Source organism: Dysidea avara, chromosome 11 (assembly GCF_963678975.1).
Source record: "Dysidea avara chromosome 11, odDysAvar1.4, whole genome shotgun sequence".
Lineage (NCBI taxonomy): Eukaryota > Metazoa > Porifera > Demospongiae > Dictyoceratida > Dysideidae > Dysidea > Dysidea avara.
The window spans coordinates 14801595-14827576 of record NC_089282.1 but is presented as its reverse complement, the minus strand read 5'-3'; the positions used below and the strand labels follow the sequence as shown (position 1 = coordinate 14827576).

General features: G+C 37.6%; 1 protein-coding gene across 1 annotated transcript in view; it reads left to right on the top strand.

The window, feature by feature from the left end:
• Positions 1-850: 850 nt before the first annotated feature.
• LOC136238252 (uncharacterized) overlaps positions 851-25982 on the top strand; it is a 65189-nt gene continuing 40057 nt past the window's right edge. The window contains exons 1-5 of the mRNA XM_066028611.1: positions 851-941; positions 997-1122; positions 5964-6049; positions 6104-6599; positions 14682-14786. Coding sequence (XP_065884683.1) covers positions 1068-1122; positions 5964-6049; positions 6104-6599; positions 14682-14786 — 742 coding nt within the window. The 5' untranslated portion in view covers positions 851-941; positions 997-1067. The remainder of the gene's footprint in view (positions 942-996; positions 1123-5963; positions 6050-6103; positions 6600-14681; positions 14787-25982) is intronic.

The window sequence follows — 25982 nt, the reverse complement described above, 5'->3', positions numbered from 1 at the left end:
TTTTCAAGCTTGCACAACTGTGCATAATTTTCATTTCAAATTTTGGTCTTGCTGGCCTGGAAACAACATAATAGTGTATCTGGAGATTGCAATGTAACATTGCAACTAGATGTTAAACTGTGTTGGCTATTATTTGTTCATCTTGATTATTTACATGAGGAATTGAAAACATGTCCAACCAATAATTCTGTTTTTCTAGACTTCATTGATACCTTCTCATGAGATTGACCTTGAAACTCCATTAGTAGTTATGATGTAATATTTACATAAATGATTTAAAGTTGATACACATGCAACGCAAAGGAAGGCTGTAAGACTGGATTTTGCAGATGAAGTCAAAATATTTATATTGCGCTGGCAATGTGTTGTTGCTAATTGAATTTACCCAAAAGTAATATTATTAAAATTGTACTTTTACAGTTTGGTCTGTTGAACTGCATTGTTTGCATGCATATGTACTTGCGTGGATAATAATAGTAGAGTCTCAGAATCCACTCCCGCAGTAATTATAGTAAGCATGATGTAAACCCATGCATGATTCTGCATATGCAAGAGAAACCAGTTAGTAGTTAGTACATGGTCTCCACCACACATTGCACACAGTCAGGAACGGGGGTGCTGCCATTAGCCACCTACCAAACAAGTGGTGTGTTACCAGGGAGGATGGCACACATACAAGTAGCTATACAGAGGTTTGCGGAATGTTTGCAAAGCGCCAACCGAAACACGTGATTCGTCAACTTTGAAATGCGTCACCACAACTTAGGTCACGTTTCTAGTGACTTCCTGTATTGCAAAGATTCCGCATTCCTCTGTATGCATGTTCACACTCTTTGGTGCTGGCTGATTACGTAATGTCATTAATCACGTGAACAAGGAGGTCGTGGCATTTCTCATGTTTATTTGTTTATTTGTGTGGTGGTCTCGGAGTTGATACACACGTAAGTCACATTTTCTTTACTAAGTTAATGTTAATAGTCTCCTTCTCTTTTACAGTTTATACTTCCCGATCAGTATATCCTGACTTGACTGACAGTGACGCGGTGAGAGATAATCGGCTGCGTTTCATGATGTTGCCTCCGAAACGTACAAAGTATGACACAGTATTTCAACCAGAAGAAAGTAAGTGACAGCGGGGGGTTTCTGTTGAAAGATACCAAGAGGGGGTTACCCGAAAACATGAACACACCACGTCATGTCACGCCTAGGCTTGGCTATATGCTGTGGACTCACGGTTATAGCGCAGTTTCAAAACCATGGTAACCTATGGGTAAACACCTCGAAGAGGCTCTGCCTTCTGTGTACACCCTCCAGTGCCCAACTGGTAAAGTAGATAACAATATTAAACAACCAAAAATTACGCAATGGACCACACCCTAATCGCCATGTTTTTGTACCTGATGTTGCAAGTTGAATTCCTCGCTAAATTCATGCCAAGACTTGTTACAACGTGAGTAAAATAGATGCCAGTGACGGTGGTTAAAACTAGGGGAAACTTACAGTATAGGTTTTTATCTAGTACCACAGCAGCGTACAGCCACATTCAACTATCCCAGGATTAGCCAGAGCTCCTGAAAGATGCGAGACTGGTTGATAATGTACTACCAAACTGTGATAAAACGCCAGCAAAAGAAGACTCTTAGTGGTGAATTTTACTAGAGTTACGTTTTATTGTTGAAATCAACCATTTGTTAAAGTTTAGCGGTCTTAGCTATTTTGCTGGCTGCTTTTTCACACGAAGTGGTGGTCCCGGCACATGAGCGATTTTGATGGGGCTCAGGCTAACTCGGGGATGCCAGGATGTTGGCTGTACGATGCTGTGGTGCTGGATGAAGACCTGTACTGTAAGTTTCTCCTTGCTTTAGCAAATTTTAAATGGTGAATAGCCCGCAACTTGGCCTAATCCATCTATACGCATTTCTCCTTCCTACGAAACTGCCCTGTTGGGATGAAGCACGGACCTTGTAATGCCTGATATTTCTTCTACATAGCTTATTCCATCATTGTTATCTATTACTTTCGTATTTGGTAAGTCTTGGCATGATTTTAACGAAGAATTCAACTTCAGCCACTACCAGCCAGGTACAAAAACATGGCGATCGTTACGTTACCATGGTTTTGAAACTGCTTTATTTTTAATGTTTTGTGTTATGCAACTTAGTCAAACATTCTATTAGTAGAATTTCATGCCATAGCATACCGAGAGGAATGATTTGTAGCACACCAATCTGTTTGGATTGGACTTTGATCTATACTGTGTACTCGCAAAATATTTGAAACCACCCTGTAAAATGGCAACTCGGCATGAGTGGAAAATCATACTATTAATTTTGCTCTTATGTATTTGTTAAAGCTACTAAAGTAAAATCTCTCTAATCGAACACCTCCTCTATAGATGATGGCCTGCAATGCAGCCAAAAGTTGAGCCATCATGTGTGTCTTACAAGATTATTTTCTAGACTCCACTGGTCATTTAAGCAAAAGTAAAATGCTGGTGATTCAGTACTGGGTGCTTGTACTGTAACAGTTCCCTCTGGTAGCAGCTGCTCGGGTAGAAAAAACAGTGTTCTGTGACAAAACAGAGTTGGATAAATACTAACAGTTACCGTGATTCACTGTGCACTTTGTGATCAAACATGTGTCTAATTAAAAGATTATTGTTTTACTGTGATTATAAAAATACAAATATCTGTTTAGTTAAATGTAGTGAAATTCACAAATTGTTCTGCAATTGTTTGTAGTACGCAGGTACAACTTGTAGTCCTTTTAATCATCATTTGATATGTAGCTGGCTCAGGAGTCATAACTCACTTTCACTGATCAGTAAAACTCAATATGTTAGCTTACTTTATAGTCATTTGCTAAGCAGCACCATCCTTCAAGCACTTTGCATGTTGATGTCACTGTGTTAAATACAGTGAGATGGTATTCCTACCATCATGAATTCTATGGTGGAATTAACACAATTCCTCAAATTGATTATCCGGATTTAATTGCCGTGTGCAAAGGATCTAGTTAATGCACCACAGAGTTTGACTTGAGGGAGGGCTCAAGTTGGCTCAGAGCCCTAAAACCACTCTTTCCAGCACTGGATCCTCTCAAGGTAAGTCTCAGAGTTTTTAGAGAACAATTCCACCTTTGTTACTTCCTTGTTGCATATATGTGACCTGGTTTAACAAAACCGGCTTATCACCTATTTACAAGTATTGAAATGTGCCGGTTTTAAGTTTTCAAAGTGCTGTAGCTCGCCAATGGCTTTAGTTATGTATGCAAAATTTTTACACGTTTTTTACCAATTCCTTACCTTTAATACCATCCAGCGAACAAGTAGCCAACAGCCAAGTTTCCCACCATTTTAGAGTTTTTTTTACCTAGGTTGGCCGTGGCTCAGCTATAATAGGCGAGCATTACAATGGGTAGTGGTGGGGGTGGTGGGAGGGCAAAGGGTTAATGAAAGAAAATGGAAGAGGAGGCGAAGGGATGAATAAGACCAAGTTATGGGCCATTCAGGGCTCAAACCTGGCTAAAATGAAAGTAAATGAACAGTACTAGTCTTTATTCAACACCATGGAATTGTACAGTTACACACAGCCATCTACTTGTTTGCCAGAGCTCCATTTAGGTCCAAGACCACTCGTACAGTTCACCACTAGGCTTGGAAAAAGCATCCAGCATAAGCAGACCAGTTAACCCAGGCTGGTTGTGACAGTGAAATCTGATAATGTGTTCATGTAGCTTTGTGTTTGTGCCAAAAAAAAAATCAAACCTACTGTTGTGGGCGATAAGGCTGATTTTGCCAGACTGAGTCACATACATATCAACAACTGGAGGACATTGTGATCAATTCACTCATGTCAAGCTTCACGTTTTTCCCTACAAAAATGGTGGACAAAATTCACATGATTTTTAGGTTACGTAAGGTAACCACGCCTTCCTGCTAAACTTGTCTAGAACTCTAATCCAGAATACCCCTGTAATGTGACACTGGCTGTTTGCTGCATCAGTTTGTCTGTTTGATATTGCTTGATAATCGAACATCCCACACAGTTTTTCTAGCATCAGAAAGTTTCACTGTAGTTGTTCAGCGTAAGCAACTCACCTCTGCTTGTCTACAGTTTTTGTGGAATCACAGCACTGATCTCTTTATTCAATGCCATTTTAAAGTAAAGTGCATTTGTACAGGTGTTGTATTATTATTTTCATAATAATTGTATGGCAGTGTCATAATGGGTGATAACCAAGTTATAACCCAGTACATATGTATAGAAGGAAAAGCCATTGACTCTAGATGGTCAAATACACTAGATAAGCTTTATTTATTGCTCTTACATACCCTGTAGCTATAAGTACTGGTCATGGTGCAGGTTTAAAATCATAAAATTCGTTAAAAGTTATGTGACTTGTATTATTAAAAGTGCTCAAAAAATTCAACTACAGTTGGGACCATAATACATCAGTAAAAAGTATTGAAACAAGTTGGAGTAGTGCATGATACTTCTGATATATACATACAGTGTATATTCATGTTGCTGCCTACTCATTAAAGTCTTTAGGGCAATGATCCTACACTATTTACTTTAAATGCTTGTCAGACATTCCATTCTCACTGATGTTATCATATAGTACTGTATGGTAGGGAGTCTAGGGACCCCCCAAAATCACATCCACAACTTTGGAATAAATCGTATCCATCAAATCTTGAGTTTAAAACATGACAATATTCTTAGAAGCACCAATACTGAAATTATTAAATGTAGTTTATATTTTTATCCTGCCTGACTGTGATTGAAAAGCTAAAGGCCTATTGTTGCATTCTACAACCTCCACTTTATACAACAATAATAAACTTACTCTTGGCATGTGCATTTTGAGGTTTAATAAATACCCTCTTGCCTTTTACCGTTTATTTCTAATTCTTCTCATTGTCATCTTCATTCAAGACAACCATACTGAGGTATGATTTTTTCACACCGACACTTAAGCCACTTCAATTGGTAGTTCATATGTTTCTAGTCCGCCACTTGTATCCCTTTCTGAAACTGTGAAATTTCAGAAATACATGAGAATATGCCCATGTCACTATAAAAAAAACAAAAAAACAAAAAAACAGATTTCATAAATGCATCTTGGGCTGCAACAATTGTGCTATATGTTACTGTTCAAATGCATGCAGTATTTGTCAATGAAAATCTGCAAAAAATGGGTGCAGTGCATTGATTGATATACTCTAATAGAACAGTCAGTGTATCTGAAAAATACTATAATTAAGTAGTCACTTCGTTGGGCTGAATTCTGCTTGCCAACATATAAAGTTAGGACCAGAAACATAATTATCAATTGGAATGGCCTCACCTATATAGCCACAGAGTATGGAGACCATATCTGTTAACAGTCCATTTACTTGAACACGATGACCACGCATCCTTATTGGTCTACACTGTGGCTGTAATTATGACAAATAAAGAATAGTAACCATGTCCTTTGGTAGGCAAGAGGCTGACTTGAGATACCCTAATACAGCAGTCACCCTATAATACAACAGTCATGTATGGTATTTGTTGATAAAAAGTAGTGACACAAGAGGTGAGTGATGGTATTACAGCATAGCTTGTTGGTAAAATCTCTACATTGACATTCATAACATGCCAATGTAGGGATTAGAACAACATATGTTGCAATGTCATCTCTTGTTTCACTACTATTTTTTTTGCTTGGATCCCTAGTTCATTTTTAAATTAATAAGTTAGTATTACAGTGTATATCATCTCATTACCCAGGTATGGCTTTTTTTACTGTTGATCATTTACCCAATAAGGAATAAACCAGCCTTGAGTATCTATTCTGCACTACTCTTAGCATATTAACCACAAAAAATGACTAATTTATAATGTATGAACAGGAATCCATATCATTATCATAGTCGAGTACATTATCAGCGATGGCTAATGATACATTTGTTTTAGAAACATCAAATCAGAAAACCAGCAAAACTGATCCAGCAACTAGTCCAAAAGATTCATCGATTGCTTTACAATCATCCTCTCAGCAGGTTACCATGTATACACATATTTTATACACTCATCTATATTTCATTTGTCTTTAGGCTGTGAATAGTGATGGAGTAACCAACACTTCAAATTCTAACTCAGAACAACCATCAGATGGCTCTTACCATTTTCTGACCTCCAGTATGCAGCCATTATCTACCAGTTCTTCTCTCACTTCCACCTATCCTTTTGCCATCTCTACTGGTGGTAGTAATGCTATGATGTCAAGTGGGATTACAGGATTTGCTAATAATATTTTGTCTAATACCACTTCAGCACCAATGCAACAACCAAACATCTCCATTTCAGAACTTCCACGTATGAAGGGAGCTACTGCTGGTGGAACAGGTGGTGGACCCACCAATCCTCATGAGAGATACAAGCTTATACAACAACAACTTGCTTTATTGTTGCATGCTCACAATTGTCAGAGACGAGAGCGAGAACAAGCAAATAACCCTGAGTACCAACCATGTAGATTAGCCCACTGTTATACAATGAAGAGTGTCCTCAACCACATGACAGAGTGTCGTGATAATAAAGAATGCAAAGGTATGTTAAATTATGTATAACTGTTGTAACATGGAGTTTTTGTCTTACTGTCAATGCATGGTTGGGTTTTAATGTATAATTATTTACTGAATGCAAAGCAAGTATATGATATTTAAGACAGTGCCACGCAAATGTTGGTCATGGAATGTGCTGCACTGCTACTTTTAGTATATGGATACATGTATCACTCATTTATCTATGTACTGTTGTTGCAATCGTATTATGATACAGTGGGTGTGCAATGATTGTGACAAGAAGTTTACAAAGTAATCCATATTGGAAGGCTGCAATTATTTTACTATGTACATATTTGCTTCAAGTATTGATTACTCACTTGGAATTATCTGCAAGTATATAGTATAACTTCAAAAGAACCTTGCATGGGCGGATCAAACCAAATAAAAGGTTCTATAAGAGCCACACAGAACACAACTGTTTTATATTGGCAGAGTTTATGATAAGAAATTTCTGTTGTCCTGCCACAATGTCCTGACAAATCAGAATTGGCCAGACAGTTGCCTAAATTGACTGGACATGTGGAAGATTATTAGTATGGCCTATTTGTGTCCACTATAACATAGCAGAAGGACCTTACATTATTGTTATTATGTCACATGCCTGATGCAGCTATTATGTCTTTACAGTACACCAGAGGGTTGGCATTGGTACATAGTGGTCACTCCCTTGAGTTGTAACAATGTATAATGTATATTATCTCCTAGCAACCAAGTGACTGTTATTACTAATAGAATCAACAGACATGGCAGCTCAGCCCTTAGGCTCCCTCCTTGTGCTTTGATGGGACACTGTGTCCAGATAAATTGCAGTATGGTCAGACATCTATGTAATTTGACCGGATTTTGTCTGGTGTCCAGATGTTATCATAAGCTTTGTATTGGGCAGTTATAAAACACCCCACTTCGGGCATCTGGATTCAGTGGAATGGAATGGTGGAATGGAATGGAATGGAACGGTACTTAGGTAATTTCAATTAGTGGTCACCTCTTTAAAAAGACCACCTTCTAACAACGACCACCTCTTTACAAAGACCGTTTTACTTTAATATCTGAATTGTTGTTTTAGAGCCCTATAAGACAGTCTTATTGATGAATTGTGTGCCACATGTTATGTCTAGAAAAGCCAGTGATATCTGATTTATGATACAATACAGTAATAGCTATATACCCCATACAAAAACAGCTTGGCTATACAAAAAAATATGTGTCCATGAAACTAAAAGCAACTGGCAACTAAAGGAGCTAATATCTAGAAATGAATGTCAATATATACTGGAAACTAAGTATAATTAATTTACAATAATCTTGGTCCTTTATCATTGACTTGTGCAGTCTGACTGTATTCCTAATTAATTCCCTGTAAATCTAATAGGCTAGTAAATTGGTACCTTTCTCAATAGTCCGGCATTGTAGAGGAGAAAAAAGGCGGCTAAATTACTAGCCAATTAGGGTTACAGGGAATTAATTAGGAATGCAGCAAGACTGTACGAGTCAATGATAAAGGACCAAATTTTTATAAATTATAGCGAGTTATTTGTCAGTATTTCTTGGCTTCACCCAAATAATAGCTCCTTTAGTTGTCAGTTACTTTTGGTTTGATGGGGACGTCACTTTTATACAGCCAAACTGTTTTTGCATGGGGTATATTGCTGTAATACAAATCAGATATCACTCTGACTTTTCTAGGCATGTGGCGCACAACTGATCAATAAGACCATTCTATGGGGATACACTCTAAAACAACAAGATAGCAGCATTTTAAACATTAAAGTAAAACGGTCTTTATAAAGAGGTGGTCTTTGTTAGAAAGTGGTCTTTATAAAATGGTGACCACCAATTGAAATTACCAAAGTACCGTTCCATTCCAGTCCAGTCCACCATTCCAGTCAACTATTCCAGTCCACTGAATCCAGACGCCCCACAGTTCTGTATCAGGTAGTTATATAAATGCCAGGCCTATTTGCAGGCTAATAGCCTACTTTGAGTGATTAATCTCCCAATTCTGGCCAGTGCAACCAACCAACCAACCAAGCCAATAACCTATGCTGCGCTGGCTGACTAGTCAACCCAACCAGTAAAAGATGAAGCATTGATAGACATACTTGAAGATTTCGATGATGGTTGCTTGTGGTCAGCAGCAATGAACGTTCTTACTACGTTTTATTTACATAAACGGATGAATCCTAGGAGTATCACAGAAATATGCTTATTAAGTACTACAATCAAAAACTTTTAGTCATTAAGAAGATGGACTAGACTCATTGATGTCTGCAAAATGATCAATTCAGGTGCAGCACAGGCACAATGGCTATTCTACCAATGATAAGACTACTCTGTTAGTTTCTAATTGTTTCATTTACCTTGTGTGTATCTCAAGTTGACAGTTCTCTATACCAGCAAGAGTTTGTAATGGTGTAGGGAGAAGGTCGATCTACGCTATACCCTGTGAAAAATGAGCTCGTAAAGTCCTATGGCATTGTTCAAATAACTCAGTGATTTGTGTTAATTGGTAAGTACAGTGGGCGCACGCATATAGCTATGTTGAGCTGAGACTGAAGCTACAGAGTGAAAGAACAGTGTGCTCAAGAAAAGTATGACACAATGCACTGAGGAACTCAGTACAAAGAGAAAGACACGACCAGTTAACTTGGAAAACCATAGATATCAACTTCGCATTTGAGACGTCTTAATTTGAGATTCATCACGGTCGCCATTCCATGCCTTGACAGTTCTGATAGTGAAAGTGACACATCTAGATGAGGTTTTAGCCATAGGGATTCACTGCAGACCACTCGACAAAACTAAGAAGGTGTTAAATCTGGACAATCAACAGCGGTCAGATTTATGAGAGGACACGAAAGTAATCGGGCTACTTTTGGGCTCATTTTTCTTTGGGTATAGCAAAGTTCAATACTCTCCCTAACGTATTATAAACTCTTGATACCAGTGAAAGATTCTTGCCCACTCCTTTACGTGCTATATTTGACATAATTGTGACCGGATTTGTGAAAAGGGGCCTTCCACACACATCTAATTTACCAACTTTGACGATCCATAAAATTGAAATACAACAAGTTATTGACCTGAACTTTGGCCAGTTGTGAGTGCCAACATAGCTTAATGAGTAGGGAAAATTTCAGATTAGTGCGTTTCTTAAACACAAAGCTATGGCCTTCCAAGTTCATGGAATTAGATGTGTGTGGAAGACCCCTTTTTGTAAATCCGGTCACATATAGCAATTGCAGCAGTGCTCTAACTATTAGTGCCAATACCAATTAGTGTACAACTACTTCAGTTATGGCTACATTATTGACAGGCTGTATATGAAGGCATTGAATCTGCACTAGCATGGCTGCAGGTGTAGATGACCTCCCTTATTTCATTGCTACTATACTCAAACAATTTCTAATTTTTCCTTACAATTGTAAAACGTAGGAGTAGTAGTAGTGTAGTAAGTATTAACACTACTATAACTGTAATACTAATAAAATGTGTATAGCCATGAAAAGGTGACTGCATGCTGAACCAACACATACTGTATCAAATGAAAAAATGAAAGCCCATGGTGGTGGCCAGTAGGGCTGAGCGATACTACCGTTTTAGTGATATATCGCGATAGTTTGAAAGTATCAATATTGTGATATTTTGTTATTAACTATCGTGATACCATGCCTGTACATTACTGTCATTAAAAACCATTTGTTATGCAGTACTTGGCTAAGAATCCTTGTAAATGATAAAGTCCACCCATCTGGTTTCCCCTGCAGAGAGGTGTGAACACCATAACAACCTCAAAGCATGTGCTACAATAATTGTTACTGTAAACAAGGATGATAGTGGCTAGTTTGCTATCACCTATAAGGACTTCCTGCAGGAATGCTGAGCAATACACTATGTGGCACCAGCTATGATTGACTTAATTGTAAGTATCGTGAATAGTGGCTTTAGTATCGATCGTGATACTAAAATGGCAGTATCGCTCAGCTCTAGTGGCCAGACATGATAAAATCAATTTAGCAACTTAATGGGTGTACCAACTATTACTTACTAAATGTAATATGGCCATTCCACTTTGTTTTCAATTATGTTCCACCTGTTATACAGCATTCCAACCAAAGAACAACAATGCAAGAAGTGCCTCTGCAATCAGTCCAGCCACTATGGAAATTGCAACAAAGTGCACACCCTGATTATCAGTTACCAGTGAAGTGACCATTTAGGATATGTTCTATCCATTATACAGTGTTACAAATGAAGAACCTTGCAAGAAATGCTTTTGCACTGATTTCAGTCACTACGGAAGTTAAGGATGATTCTCATGATAGCCAGCTGCACTGAAGCCATCTTGCATCAGTTACTGCAAAATCAACACCTATGTGGTAGTGGAGACTGGAGAAAGAAATGGGACACAAATGGAGGACAAGTGCATGTTTCATGTGCTGTAGCTGCTGCAATTGGTGAAAAGGCACACCTTAGGCCAAAGTGATGTCGAACAGTGAATAAATCAACCCATACCCTTAACCATAATTGTTGGCTGGAGGCGTCAGTTAGTCAGTCAGTGGAAAATTCAGTTAACTTGGGATCACACTGAAGGCTTTTTAAGTCTAATTCTGCCAGACCAATACTGCTAAGCTGTCATGAAGGAAAAATGAGGCTGGTTTTAGGATATAATTATTTATATCATTAACCAGAAAAGCCTAAACCTTCATGATCTCTACTATATACTATGATTAAGTATTAATAGTATCATGTACGTACCTCCTGGAATCTTGGCTACCTTTTAATAAAGTAATCACCTAAGAAAGCAGACTTGTTTATGAAACAATATACTCAGAAGAGTTCATTTACTTTTTAATTATTTTTTTTTTGCCATTTTCTTTAATATATAATCATTTTGTGTCTGTAACAGTGCAACATATGGTGTGCATGAATGCACATGAACTCAGACAACACATTAAAACACACACACTGTACAGATAATCTTACTAGTCTGCTATGAGCTACATACTTCAAATACGCTGTACTCAACCTTCTTACCATACTGTGTGAGACTCATCACCCTGCAATCCTGAATTGCCATCTGGTCTTGTACTGGATTGATCTACAACACATACATTGTAATAATTAATACAACACGCTATACATTTCACACACTGCAATCACTGGTCAATATACATGTATGGACGTGAGTGAAATGATTAGACAGTTGGGGGTTACAAGATGCTTTTTAAGATCAGTGACTGAAGTGTGGCTACCATTGAAGGTGCAGTGTTTAACCAAGGAAATACGGTATGATGGTAACCAGAAAGTGTTAAGTACTGAGCAGCATTCAAGCTGGCGCTTTTACGAAATTGCCAATAAAGATCAAATGAATACTCACACAACAGCAAATCATTTAGAGCAGCAAAGTGTGATTGGAAAGAACAACGTAATGGCAGCAATATTTTGAGTGTGTAAGCTTGTTCACTACCATAACTGTAATGTATCTTCTCGCATTAGCATCAAACTTTTGTCACTCATTCTTTTCAACACTCAGCACAGAGTGTACAATTTCAACAAGTGTTTGATTCATCCTTTCAACTACACCATTCTTTTTAGGATAGCACAGTAATTCATACTGCACTTGTTTGCTTACTGTAAATGATAAAGTTTGTAAATGTGTATTCCCCTCCTTTGTCAGTCTTTAGAGCATTGAGGTTGTGTCTACTCCAAGTTTCTACCAAAGCTTTCCATTCAAAAATACTTGATCCATGCTGTAAAGATATATACCCACATATACCAAGTAAAGGAATGCGACGATTTTATGCTTACATAATTTTGGGAATAATAGGGAAGTGTGGAAATCAGGAATTACGCTGGTATTAGCAGTTATAAAGTTTAATGATAAGAAACCTACTATTTGTACAATTGAAAGAATTTGGATACACTAATAGAACAGTGAGAATTGCTAATAGAACAATTACACAACTCTAATATAGCGGTCACATAGAATGGTTAAATGAAATACTCTAATATAATAACTAGCGGAAAGAATAAAAAACCATTTGAAGCTAACATCAATGAAAATGGGACAAAGATGGTGGCATAATGTTAAGTAGTGTAATGGGAATTTCTCAAAAGCATACTAGGTGATTTTTAGTGCTGCTTAAAGAATGATGCTCAATTTCATGAACAATAATAACTAGTTTCATCCGTAACTGAATGTGGTCATAATGAAAGTGAGACCTCCACCTACAGTAACAATTGTGTTTGAGTCTTCTCACAAACATCCTTGTAAACATGTGTAAATGGTTTCTTGACTGTTTTATGTACCAATACTGTATTTGAAAATTGATTCTTATGAAGTTTTTTTTCTAAAATCCCAATGCATGACTGATCGAAAATTATCTGTCTAGATGAACCATAAGCAAAACCATCTACAAGTTTCTGCAGATCACTGATCTTTGGATCTGCCAAGTGCAACATGTACATGTTTTGCATGCTGGAAAACATTTCACTTTAAAAATTACTTTGCATTAGCACTCTATCATATGTATGTACTAACCAGAAGCTGCCTTCTCAGCACAATGGCCTGCCAAGCAATCATCACAGTACCTGTAAACAACTATGAGCACAACTATGAAACACTTGTGTAAAACTAAGCAACCTGTTCTATGTATGCCTACAATGGTTAATGATTATTTTGTCCATTCATTGTGAAACTACACGACTCTTCTGTAGTGCACATGTTAGGCTAGTGTTTGATAGAAATGATATGCCACTTGAAATGCTAGCATAAATGCATTATTGTAGCTTTGTCCCTTTGTTCATCAATGATCATATTCCCATTTTTGTAGGCTTTTCGGGAACATTGATTATTGGATAGGGTTAGAGCTCTTCAGTATATGCCCCACCCTAATGAAGTGCAATAGATGATAATGCTTGAAAAGAGATGCACATTAGCACAAAAACAGACATATTTACGAATACAATGAGGACACAGCACTTAGAAGCGTAAAGGTAACGTGGTAACAACCCAACAGGTTAATGTTGAGCTGCATGTTCCTCTAAAAACCAGGGTTTTTGATAAGTATTTCAATTCTGAGCCAAACTTACCCAACCCAGACATCTACTGCCTCACCAGTAGTATACCACTGGACCAATCAGCTTATGTTTGATGTGTATTAGTCACAAAGCTAAACTAGTGCTGAGAAAATTGGAGCAGAGGCCATGAATTGTGTGGGTCATTTTGTGTTCACACTGGGCCAATGGAATGCCATATTGCCTTACCAAATACCCTGTTAAAAATCATACCATTAATGCTCTCAATAATACTCCCCTCATATAAGCATTGATTTATTGTTTAGTTTATATTTATTTTCAGCATTTCATTGTTATTCAATGTATTTTGTAATTCTTCAATATATTTTGTAATTCATTAATCACCGTCGTTTCATTGCTAAGGAAACGTAACTCAAATATCTGCATAATTAGGTTCATGAAACACACTCAGAGGAACAAGGACATTATGACATTATCTCAAGGTGTCATTAGTGACTGTTTAACTTGACTTTCATAGTTAAATTATTGTATCTGTGTTCTTAAACCAGGCATGTGCCAACAGCTGGCCGCAGGCCAGCTAACGATGCATTCCTGGTTTTGTAAAATTGTTTTCCAAAAATGTGTGTGAGTGTGTGCAGAATGCTTTTATGTCTGTCCGCACCCACAGTTATTTGGCAAAGAAGCTTATACGAGTTTGAAACATTGAAACTAATTTCTGAATATGGTGTAAACAGCTTTCCTAATAGGATGTACAATGTTGTAACAACTGAAAAACAAAAGTGCAGCCTTGAAGGCTACCAGGAATTGTGTATCATTTAGAGTCAAAAGAGGGTAGGTCTCTAGTATATGCATGAAAAGAAAAGACCCAAGGTTTTGCTAAATAGTATATTCAACATGTTCATAATTTGTGGAAGTAGCAGTTTTTAGGAATATCGTATTTGGGGAGATCCCTGCATTTAGTAATGATTTGAAAATGTGGTGTGCTTTAATTGGCTAAAGTTTATCTGTTTTTCTATCACTACAGTTCCCAATTGTGCAAAATCAAGACGGATCATTCAACACTGGAAGAACTGTACTCAACCAGATTGTCCTGTGTGTCAGCCATTGAAGGGTAAAGGTAGCAATAGAGGTGAGTTAAATGATAGGGGTTTTAGTATGGATGGTGTATATGTGACCATATCAACAAAAATCCACATATTTTATACCAATGTACGTACCTTTCTAGTAAATGTACTGAAAAACAATGTGTGAAATAATGCATGCTATAAGGATTTAATTATGAAAATTGCTGCACTGCTAAGTTGAAATCTATATGTTCATCTGCTCATGGAGAGTAAGAATATTCTACAGCCTAAATGGGATACATTTTGGTTATGTATGTTACAGGTAGAAAAAGAATTATATTGCTATTATTTCTTCACTTGAAATTCCTTCCTACATGTTTTTATATGTGCAAATATTAGTTACAAATATTAAGTTACTAACTTATATGTTATGTTACTTTTCCATCAAGACAACTTAAGCATATAAACAACATTCATGTTTTCACACAGTGTGCATTACTAGTAGTAGTCATGTGATGCACATCAGTCACACGTACATGCAGCACCATTATAAATGAAAGGTTATTGGATTAAGGTGATGAATTAATAGTAGAGTGGATAGTAATTGTCAGTAAAAGCCATTTATAATGCATTACTTGTTCATTGTTACTCGTAGTATAACTTTGTGGTAAAGTTTTCACTTCTGGCTATCATTATTACTTTTTTTGTTACTAGTAACAAGTTATTTGTTTCCAAAAGTAACTTAAGTTATATTACTGCATTTCAAAAAGTTATATTACTGCATTTCAAAAAGTAACATGTTGTATTACTCAGACTCGTGAATTGTAATCAAGATGCACGGTAGTATGTCATGCGGCCAAGAAAGCCAGCGTTCCACCACACCGTGAGTATACTGACAGGAAGAAAGAAAACAGCTTTTTCCCTTGTGCACAGCTCCATGGCCCCTGCTCCAAAGCACACCATTTTGCATTATAGTTGTCTGCTAGGTCAGGTAGGCCACACAGCAAATTGGATTTATTCGCAACAACCATTTGCAAGATATGGGCATTCAAAGTTTCAATTAAATTTCTTAAGTTTTTTTTTCTTGTTATACCATATGGGGCTACAGGGGCTTCAATTTCTTTTCACACAGTTTGCAAAAATTTCTATAAAACGTAAGATTTAATGTGTAATTCAATTGTCTCGATCTTGAAGAGCGTATAAAGGTGAATTCACGTACCAAGTTTGCTGTGAATCTGGTGAATATCCAAGGAATTATTAGCATTTATTCACATAAACAATGAAACTTCTGTCACAGAAACCAAGTAGCGTAATTTAGGTATTATCGACCAGCTAACGGTTTATCTGTTATAACTTCGTCACGCAACATCGTAGAATCACGAAATTTGAAAGGCGAATGGCACCACTCTTTACCATCCTTGGTATCAAAATACAAACCCACCATCGAAAGTAGCATAAAATGATTGGTTGTGGAGCATTGCGTAGCGATCCAGCGATTATGGACGGTCTCAATGTATTATCGACTTCTATGTATAAATTGATTATCAATTATCGACCATTATCAATAAACGGGGAATTTCACTTACCAAAGTTTGAATTACCACTAATTCAATATAAGCACTGTAATCAGCTGTACAAGAAAATTGTCTACAAGAAAAATGAATAAAATTGAATGTTCACACACAGAGTTATGCATACAAATAGCTAGCTATCAATTAACAAAAAAAGCATTTTACAAAGTCCACACACATACATATCACTCTCTTGGTTCAAACAATCAGAGTGCATCCATTTCTTGCATGTCACCCTTGTGCACTGTACCCACTCTCTCTGTAACCTTCCTGTTGCTGAAAAATCATCATCATACTGTATAAACCGAAACAAAGTGCACATTCATTATTAGAAATTTCATGGCTTTGTAGCCCACTTTCACTAGGCTCTGGTTCTACATCTGATTCATTAATGACAGGATCAGGATCTTCTACAACAGTTTACTTCTTTCTAGTTTTCTTCTTTAAAGCCTTGTCTGCCTGCTTCTTTTGCCTGATTTCATCCTTCCGAGCCTTTTCTTGTTTTTCAATTTTCTTTGCTCTCATTCTTCCTGTCTCTTCTGTTTAGCCTCCTCTTCTTCTTTTTTCTTCTTTTCTTTCTCAATGAGTTCCTTTAAAGCTTCATCACTGGTCAACACTCGAGCTTTTCCTTTGCCTTTGCTATTTACATTAACCTTTGGAATTACAAGTCCTTTTAACTCAGATATAAGTTCTCTGGTTGATGACAAACTCGAAGAAAGAGAAGTTGACGAACCCTCAAGTGATCAAAAAATTAGCTAAACTACTTTCCTCATCGTTGGTTAGATATGGCTCAGGTCCTGGGTTCCTTCCAGTCCTGTCTTTCAAGGTGGTTGGAGGCACGCAAAACTCCTTGGCAGCTTGATTCACCTTCAATTCACCTGACTTCACAGCTTCCATAGCACGAATCATCGAAGTTTCATCCCACTGCTTATACACTTCTTAGGCGGACCAGTTTCAGTGTAGTCACGGGAAGGTCTACTTGAGGACTCATTTGAATCACTAGTGTTCAACCTCGCCTTCCTGGTCTTCCACCCTTGTCTAGCAGCATCGCTTCGGGCTCTAAATCCGTGAGATCGTTTCGGCATTGTAGCATGTATCAGCTAAACGTACGTGAATTTTTGATTATTTACGGATTCTCTGGAAAAGCTTCATCAATTAAATAGGCGATAATAGGTTAAATGTTTTGGTCGATAATAGATGCACGGTAGTATGTCATGCGGCCAAGAAAGCCAGCGTTCCACCACACCGTGAGTATACTGACAGGAAGAATGAAAACAGCTTTTTCCCATGTGCACAGCTCCATGGTCCCTGCTCCAAAGCACACCATTTTGCATTATAGTTGTCTGCTAGATCAGGTAGGCCACACAGCAAATTGGATTTATTCACAATAGCCATTTGCAAGATATGGGCGTTCAGTTTTTTTGTCTTGTTATACCATATGGGGCTACAGGGGCTTCAATTTCTTTTCACACAGTCAAAAATTTCTATAAAACGTAAGATTTAATGTGTAATTCAATTGCCTCGATCTTGAAGAGCATATAAAGGTGAATTCACGTACCAAGTTTGCTGTGAATCTGGTGAATATCCAAGGAATTATTAGCATTTATTCACATAAACAATCAAACTTCTGTCACAGAAACCGAGTATGAGAACAACTTGAAAATTGTTGTGTACATAGACTGATCATCATAGCAGTGCCTTTTGATGGTTTAAAAGCAATAGAGCTACCGTCTCAAAGTTATAAAGTAAAAACCAAACAAGTGTAAAATTGCGTGATCAAGTTACTCTAATAGAGCAGTCACCTTGGGGTAAAAAAGGGTGCACAAAAATGAAAAAACTTACCTGAGTTTGAACCAGAGACCTCCATACATAACACCCACATCCTTAAACACTGAACTGCTGCTATCTTGGCTGATCACCTTGCTAAATTTCTGCTTTATAAATGAAAATTCCAGTTTAAATCTGTATTTGTAATTTCATTGATCTACCAATAGAAGTACTAGATTATTCTAGAACATCTATGTATGTTCTATTAGAAGTTCTCAAAAAAAATGTGCACTCTATTAGAGTAGTATTACAATAATATTATCAAATATTGAAGTAAATCATGTAATACAATATATCTGTAAGTCTGTCTTCAATAAGTATTGTTGAGTCTGTAGAAAAAAAAGGAATGTGAGTAAAACAAACCCCAAAGTTGCTGGTTTTGGGGCCTTACAAAGTACCAAAAGAAGTGAAATCCATGTAAAGCTGTGAAAAAATGACCATTTAATGATTACAAATTTTATGAGCCTTGTGGCAACCAGGTCAGCCATAATGTCAGAGTGAGTTTGCTGAGTGGAGCAACACGTGTCTTGACTATGACAAATGACACTTCAGTGCCTTGTTGGAACTAAATTACTGCTCCATATGCCTTTAAACTATCATCTGTAAAGTCATGGATTTTCTGAGTGTTGCAGTCATTATCATTGGTAAAATAGTGTCTGGAGATAGAACCATGGACTTCCTTCTTAGGTTGTCAGCAGTGCTGTTCAACTGTTCCCTTATAGGTGGTTCTAGTGATTCACATTCATTTGCTGAAGTTACTACATCAACAGTTTAACCAGAGATAAGAAGACAAGTGAATCAATAATCTTAGATGAAAACTGTGGCATGTTTCACTTAATAATTACAAAATCAGAATCAGAATTCAGCTGTTTTAGTATGGAGCACACTCGGTCTGTTGATACATTCTAGTATATGTCCAACAAGTTGACTATCTGGCTAGACTCAGCAACTTCTCCTTGTGTGTAATGGTTTGTAACTGTGGACTGTTGGATGTCCAACTTCTCAGATTGAAGTTTGCTTCAAATGTATAAGCTCTGGCTTTTCTAAAATACAGCACTTTCCTCTTTAGGACCTCACGTTGTCTGTATAATAGGTTTTGTATCATGTGGCTACTGAGGTGTAAATGAAGAGTAGCACATTCAGCATGAAAGGTGAGCTTGCTGATCCAAACAGCATTGCCTTTAAATGATAATCATCAAATTTACACTCTAGGCCCTGTGGATTTGACAGCCAAAAAGCGGGTAAATTTTCAATCATCCTCATGAAGCTTAACACTTAGGAAAGTGTCAGTGATCAAGCCAAACTTGTGGACCCTAAAATGAAGTAGAATTGAACAAAGATCATTCACCAAGGATGGTCCAAGTTCTAAACAGTCATTAAGACTTAAGAAATTGTTGGACATTTGACAACTACAATCATATACCACACGTATTTGTATAGTAATAGGATCCTCTTGACATGATGGTGAGGTATGTAATGTGCTTGGTCATTTTGATGTTGAGCTATCTTTCTCCACAAACCCTCTTCTCTCTTGTTTTTTGATAGTGTAACCATTAGTTATCATAAGTTCTGGAGTGCTAGCTAGTTGATCCTTCATTTGCATACTTCATAGTTTGATGGTAATGGAGCATAGTCTTCTTTCCAAAGGAATTTAACTAAGTAGGAGCCATTTTCTTGACGTGTGATTGTCTTCATGTAAGTGTTCATAAATTGGTCAGAATTTTTCACTAGAAGTAATGTTCCATTGGATTCTATTGCCCAAAGCCTTTCAACAGTTTGATTATCATTCTGAAGATCACTGTGAATGCCAGTGTGCATGCTTGTGACTGTATTAGAGAGGGATGAGGGAGTTAGTGGTCCTGATAGAAGATAGTCTAGTTTTGAATGTACAGCTATAGGTCCATTTCCTCATATTATTATGTGGTCTTCAACAATCTTCCAATAGTGATCAATTCCGATTGGTAGAGATATATCAAAATGACTGTTTTGCTTCATTATGGGGTAAGCTAGGTTCTAAGGTAGGGAAGCTCTCGTAACATTAAAGTTGTGTAACACTGGAGGGAGGCTGGTACTGACAGAGATACCTGTATGACTTACAGTTGTAGTATCTGTTACATACACATGCTGTATCAGCTCCAAATGCAGCTAGAGAAACATTCTCCTGTCTACTTGGTGTTAACTGCAAGGTGTTTGCCAACCTCTTGGAGATTAAAGAGCGTTGAGCACCTTTGTCAAACAAAATGTTAGCAGTATTTCTGTCTGTTTTAAATACTACCCTAGCTATAGCAGTCTTCAGTAGGCAAATGGAGCTGTTGCTACTGTAGCTGCTAGTTTATACGTATCACTCACTAGGAATTGACTTTGTTTCATTTGACTGTGTCTTGTGGTCATTAAGAATTTAATTGTTTTGGTTTGGTACTATCAACATTACAATACTGGTGTGAACTGTTACATTTCTTGCAGTGAGTTGTGATGTGCATTGACTGACTCCATGTTTACCTGAGCAATTAAAAGATAGACTTTCTTTCTTGATATGTTGTAGGTGTTTTCCTGCACTAATGCACCACATCACGGTGGTTAGATATGTTTGTGACCTTGCAATACACATATAAGCTTCTTATTGGGTTTACCTCGATCTATGGTTGCCACCTTTAGCATGGGAGAATATCATAGGTGAAGAACTATCAGTTGGTAAATGGGTAGTAGGTGTAAACACTCTCTGTTCAAGAATTTATATTTCTCTCAACAAGGCCTCACTAAGATCCTCAATGCTCCACTCTGACCTATAATGCCAGAAATAACGGTCGACCATCAGCATTTTCCAAGCAAATTCCCATTTCAACCGACCATTTGGTGATTTGTTCGGTCGAACAGCAGTAGAAGCAAAAATAGACGTCACAATAAACACAATTAACAGTAACAATTTACCATTGCCAAATAATGATATGAATAAAACTCAATCAAGCTATAACCAGTGTCACGCCAGAATGAGCTACTCAGCGTCCCAGCAATTTTGTGCAGGGATCACATGATCATGTGTAAAGCAAGGACTGTTGTAATACTTTGGTGCACACGTTGACAGTCTGTGAAGATGAAATTGTGGCTGTGTACGTTGCTTCATGAAAATCAAAGGCATAGGGTGAAAAGAGTTTAGTATACACAGCAAAGATGCACACATTTTTGATTAACGAAATTTAGTAGGAGCCCATATAAAAATAGGCTACTAAAATGTATGTGGTGGAGTCAGAAATGTTCGTAGGTGTTACATGTGATGGTTATGTCACAGTGTGCAAATTAAGGATTGTTCCTGCTGTCCACTAGTATCCTGTCTGTCACTGAAACTCATCAGCTGCTGTAAAACTTTCGTACACACTGTAAAGGGTATTCCCAATGATACAAGATCTGGAAATGACCTATATAGCAAATTTGGTTTTGCTACATAGGACATACGACCACTCAATGCTAAATGCTTATTTCTGGCACTGACCTATTGTTCTTTTCTCATTAATTTATTTTTATTATTAGTACTTGGTTGTATAACTAGGCCCGGGACAAATACAACCAAGTACAATCACCAACGGGACAACCTACTAATGGGGCATGTTGTTAGACGTATTGTGCTTCTGTGACAAAGTGATCTCACTCCTGGCACTGAAAGGCTTCAGGTTGAGAGTTATGTATTTTCACACACAAACTTATTAGCTGAAAACTGTGTTGGCGTTAACGTTCTCCACACAATGGCTTGCCAGGCCCAATACAAAACTACTGGTAGCTGAGTGCCAGTAAATTAATGGTGTGACAATGGCATATTGATGTGTAACACAATACTGTACTACATACAGGAGATGCAGTTTGTACCATAGAACTGTATGCAGCAATGTATTATTGGCATTGAGCACTGGAGATGGAAATAATTCAGCTAGCAAGCCAGAACAGAAGTATACAAAATAATACAAATACACAACAATCATGTTAACACACCCTTAATCTTGTTCATGACCTGAAACGTGTCCACTGGCACTTGGCATGGCCCCTGTGGATGACAGAATGAGAAATGAAAAAATCGAGGCCATAAAAATTTCAAACACAAACTCCTCCCAAGTTTTCCCCTGATTAGCTTCAAACTCGCTAGACCAACTACCCGTCCAAATCAATGTGTCATAAGGTGGTTTTCGTGTCTATCATTATGTGCTAACCTTGGTTGCAAGATACTTATCACTGTCAATGGCCATTATAAGTTTACAATACGCATACGGCATTCCGGTATATATGCGTTGCTAAAAGAAATCAGATGACGTCTTGGTTAAACTATCTAAAAGCTTACAATGAGATAGAGTCAATCACTTTTTCATGATTTAACCAATCATATCAGTGAATTTGATCATGTGATCTATTATCATCCGACAAGCACACCCACCAATATAAAAGGAGAGTGGGTGCGGCAAGTCTACAAGTCCAATCAGGCTACTTGATAGAGACTACAAAAGGAAGATTTGCTGGCAATACACACTCTGCACCCTGCTGCGCTGTCCACTACAAGGATAGATGTCCTGAGGCCTACACCACTGTGTGCTAGATGAAGTATAACTACTGTGACAAGAAGACAAGCAGGTCAGGGACTATAGACAGACGTAAAACAGAGGATTACCAGCACACCACTGCAAGGGAGAAGGAAACAGTCCAGATCACACGTATCTGCCTGAGCAATACATCCACACTTTCCCCTAATTACTAAGTAGCAGCATTGAACACCCGGCCTATCAGTGCTGACTACCTTCTTGCTTACAGCTGATTAAGTTGCATACAGCACATTACATAATTATATAAACACTTTGCTATGTAATAAATAAACAACACAACTAGAGGTGTACCGATATAGGTTTTTGGCATGTACCGATATCCAATATTGATGGCACCAAAAGAAGCCAAAAGCCGATAGCCGATCCGATATTTGCATTACAGTTTTAAGCAAACAAAAGTGTACATTTACCTACAACATGTGCATGTATTCATTGCTATACACCTATGGTGGTATACAGCTTGGGTTTCTATTGTGCAATCCAGACAATTAGGTACCCACAAACATTTTTATGAATACTCCCATGAAGCCTTAAACAGATATTTCTGCATTACTCCGCATTCTATAAATGGCTTGTGAGAAAGCTGGTACAACAAGTTTCCTTAGTTATCCTGTGAACCTTCATTTTATTACAAAGGTACTCAACTGCTTCATTTGTAAAGACCGTGATAAGCTTTACAGCAATAAACACTAGAATAACGTATATTTGTTTTGCTTCTCGTAGCGTAGCACTTGTTGCAGAGTGAACAATAAGCCATTGGCACTAAAGAGTCACATGGATAATGTAGAAAACCAGTGCATAATTCGGTTATGCACAAACCATTGCCACTGTATAAATATCAGTAGCGATATCGATCCTCCTGCTGTTCTGTACTGATACCGATATTGGTAAAAATTACCATATCAGTGGCCGATATTTTAGCTGATCCGATTATCGGTACACCTCTAAACACAACAGTCCGCCACGCACAGAGAATAACAAAATAGTACACACAAATAAGAATTACAATTCAAGTTCCAAACTGTCGGTACAGGCCAAGACAATGGCAGAATATTGCAAAGAGCATCAGTATAATTGATATTGATCCTCTTGCTTATACACATCACCGCAGAACATAGTAATGAATATAACACAACAGTAGCTATAACAATGCAACAGTCCCATGTACACAGTATCTTGACTAGGGTGGAGAATGGAACTCAATTCAGTTACTCTAATAGAACACATACTGACAACAAATTAATAAGTGGTCAGTAGAGTTACAGATGCCATATGACCACTGATCTACTGTATGTGTAAATGCAAGTTGAATTAGAATAGCTCTTAGCAACAAATCAGTTTGCCCAGACATGATCACACTCAAATACTCTATTCTGTTAGTTTGTGCAACACCGAAGTGGAATACACATACTCAACAACACCACTTCAACACCATCCCAATTGTGACTGGCATTTGTTTCAGTGTCACTCAAAAAAACAAAAAAAAACAACGCACCATTGTAGAATCATGCATGCACATCAAATATTGTATACTGAATCCTAAAACAAAAACAGCCTTGGGGCTGTAAAAAAAAGGTGCTGCCAAGCAAAGTAGGATCAATCAAACAAGCTTATTCAACATGACTGGTAAGAACAAGGACTGATATCAAGTTGCGGCCAAGTAGATTGGAATATTACCATGACCAATCTGTTAAACAACTGGTAAGAACAAGGACTGATATCACATTGCGGCCAAGTGAATGCAGTATTACCCATTCTCTTTGTATCTAGCTATAGCTACATAATAAAACTAGAGCAAATGCACATGCAACACACTACCAAGTGGCCAACTGACAATTTAATAACAGTTGCATGTGCATTTGCTCTAGTTTTATTATGTAGCTATAGCTAGATACAAAGAGAATGGGTAATACTGCATTCACTTGGCCGTAACTTGATATCAGTCCTTGTTCTTACCAGTCATGTTGAATATGCTTGTTTGATTGATCCTACTTTGCTTGGCAGCGCCCTCTTTTTACAGCCCGAAGGCAGTTTTTTTTTGTTTTAGGATATCACACATTTTTTTGTGAGCAAGACCAAAAAAATTGATGCACAAAGCTAATAGCTAGTTTTATACAAGCCACCTTAGGATATCACAACAGCTTCAACAGTTATATTGTGTGTACTACATTATAGCTTGGGACATGAAGTGGCAAAACCAAAGAATGTAGTTTGGTACAAGTAGGCAGGTACTTGTTGGTATTGTAACCTCAGTACCGGTATGGCTTCTAGGCACCATTGAAACCATCAGTGAACCGATTGAGTAAAAGGCCATTTCCGGGCAGGTGAGAATGTGCCCCAAACTTCTTATTATACTGGATTGTCCCTTGAAACGCACAACTAAACAAAGCTGTATTGTGGGCTGCATTAGCTCAGTACTTTAGACCCATTATTAAATAACAACTGAATAACAAACACTTACGAGAATAGCATGAATGATAGCAAGTTCATTGAGTTTACTACACTGATCATGTTCACCTAGCGTTGATGCTAACAGCCGAATTAATTGCACTGAGTTCACCGACTGTAAACAAACGCTATGTAGAGTTGTCTTAAATTTAAGATAGGGTTCTAAAAGACCGCAAAATAAATCAGCAATTAGTGTAGGCAACTTTATGATCATGTATGGAAATTAACTCACCACTTTCCAGAAAAACTGCAGGTCATAATCGAGCGAAACTACTCCATATGTTTAATTACACATCAAACCATGAAGCGGAAGAGTGATTGAATCAAACTTTGAGAAAATCGCTTATGGTGGCTCTCGCAACAGAGGTGGCGTTCCAAGATTTGTACTGAAGAAACTTAACTAGCCAAAGAATTTGTGATAGCAAATCCAAGGCTGTGGAATAATCACAGTGTAAGATATAAGAGTAAAAAAAATGGGTGGCTTGCGCTAACGAGTATGCGAAGAAGAAGAATACAACGTTTTCAGCAAAATTTCATGCAGTGTTACAAAAATATAACCATGGTTAATTACTTAGTGATACGCTTGTATAACAATATGCCAAAGGTTTTGGTGTATCGCATATTTTTTTTACAAAAGAATAATTTTAAAGGTAGGTTTTAGGTGTGCGTTCTATTAGAGTTAGTCGTTCGTATAAATAACTCACGGTAGTCACGTGCCCTACTTTCCTTGGCCGCGCGACTCACTACCGTGAGTCTTGATCTCAGGGGTGGATACAGGTGGGGCTCTTGACCCCCTTCCAAAAATTTTTAGTATACTAAGATCGAGATACTCTAA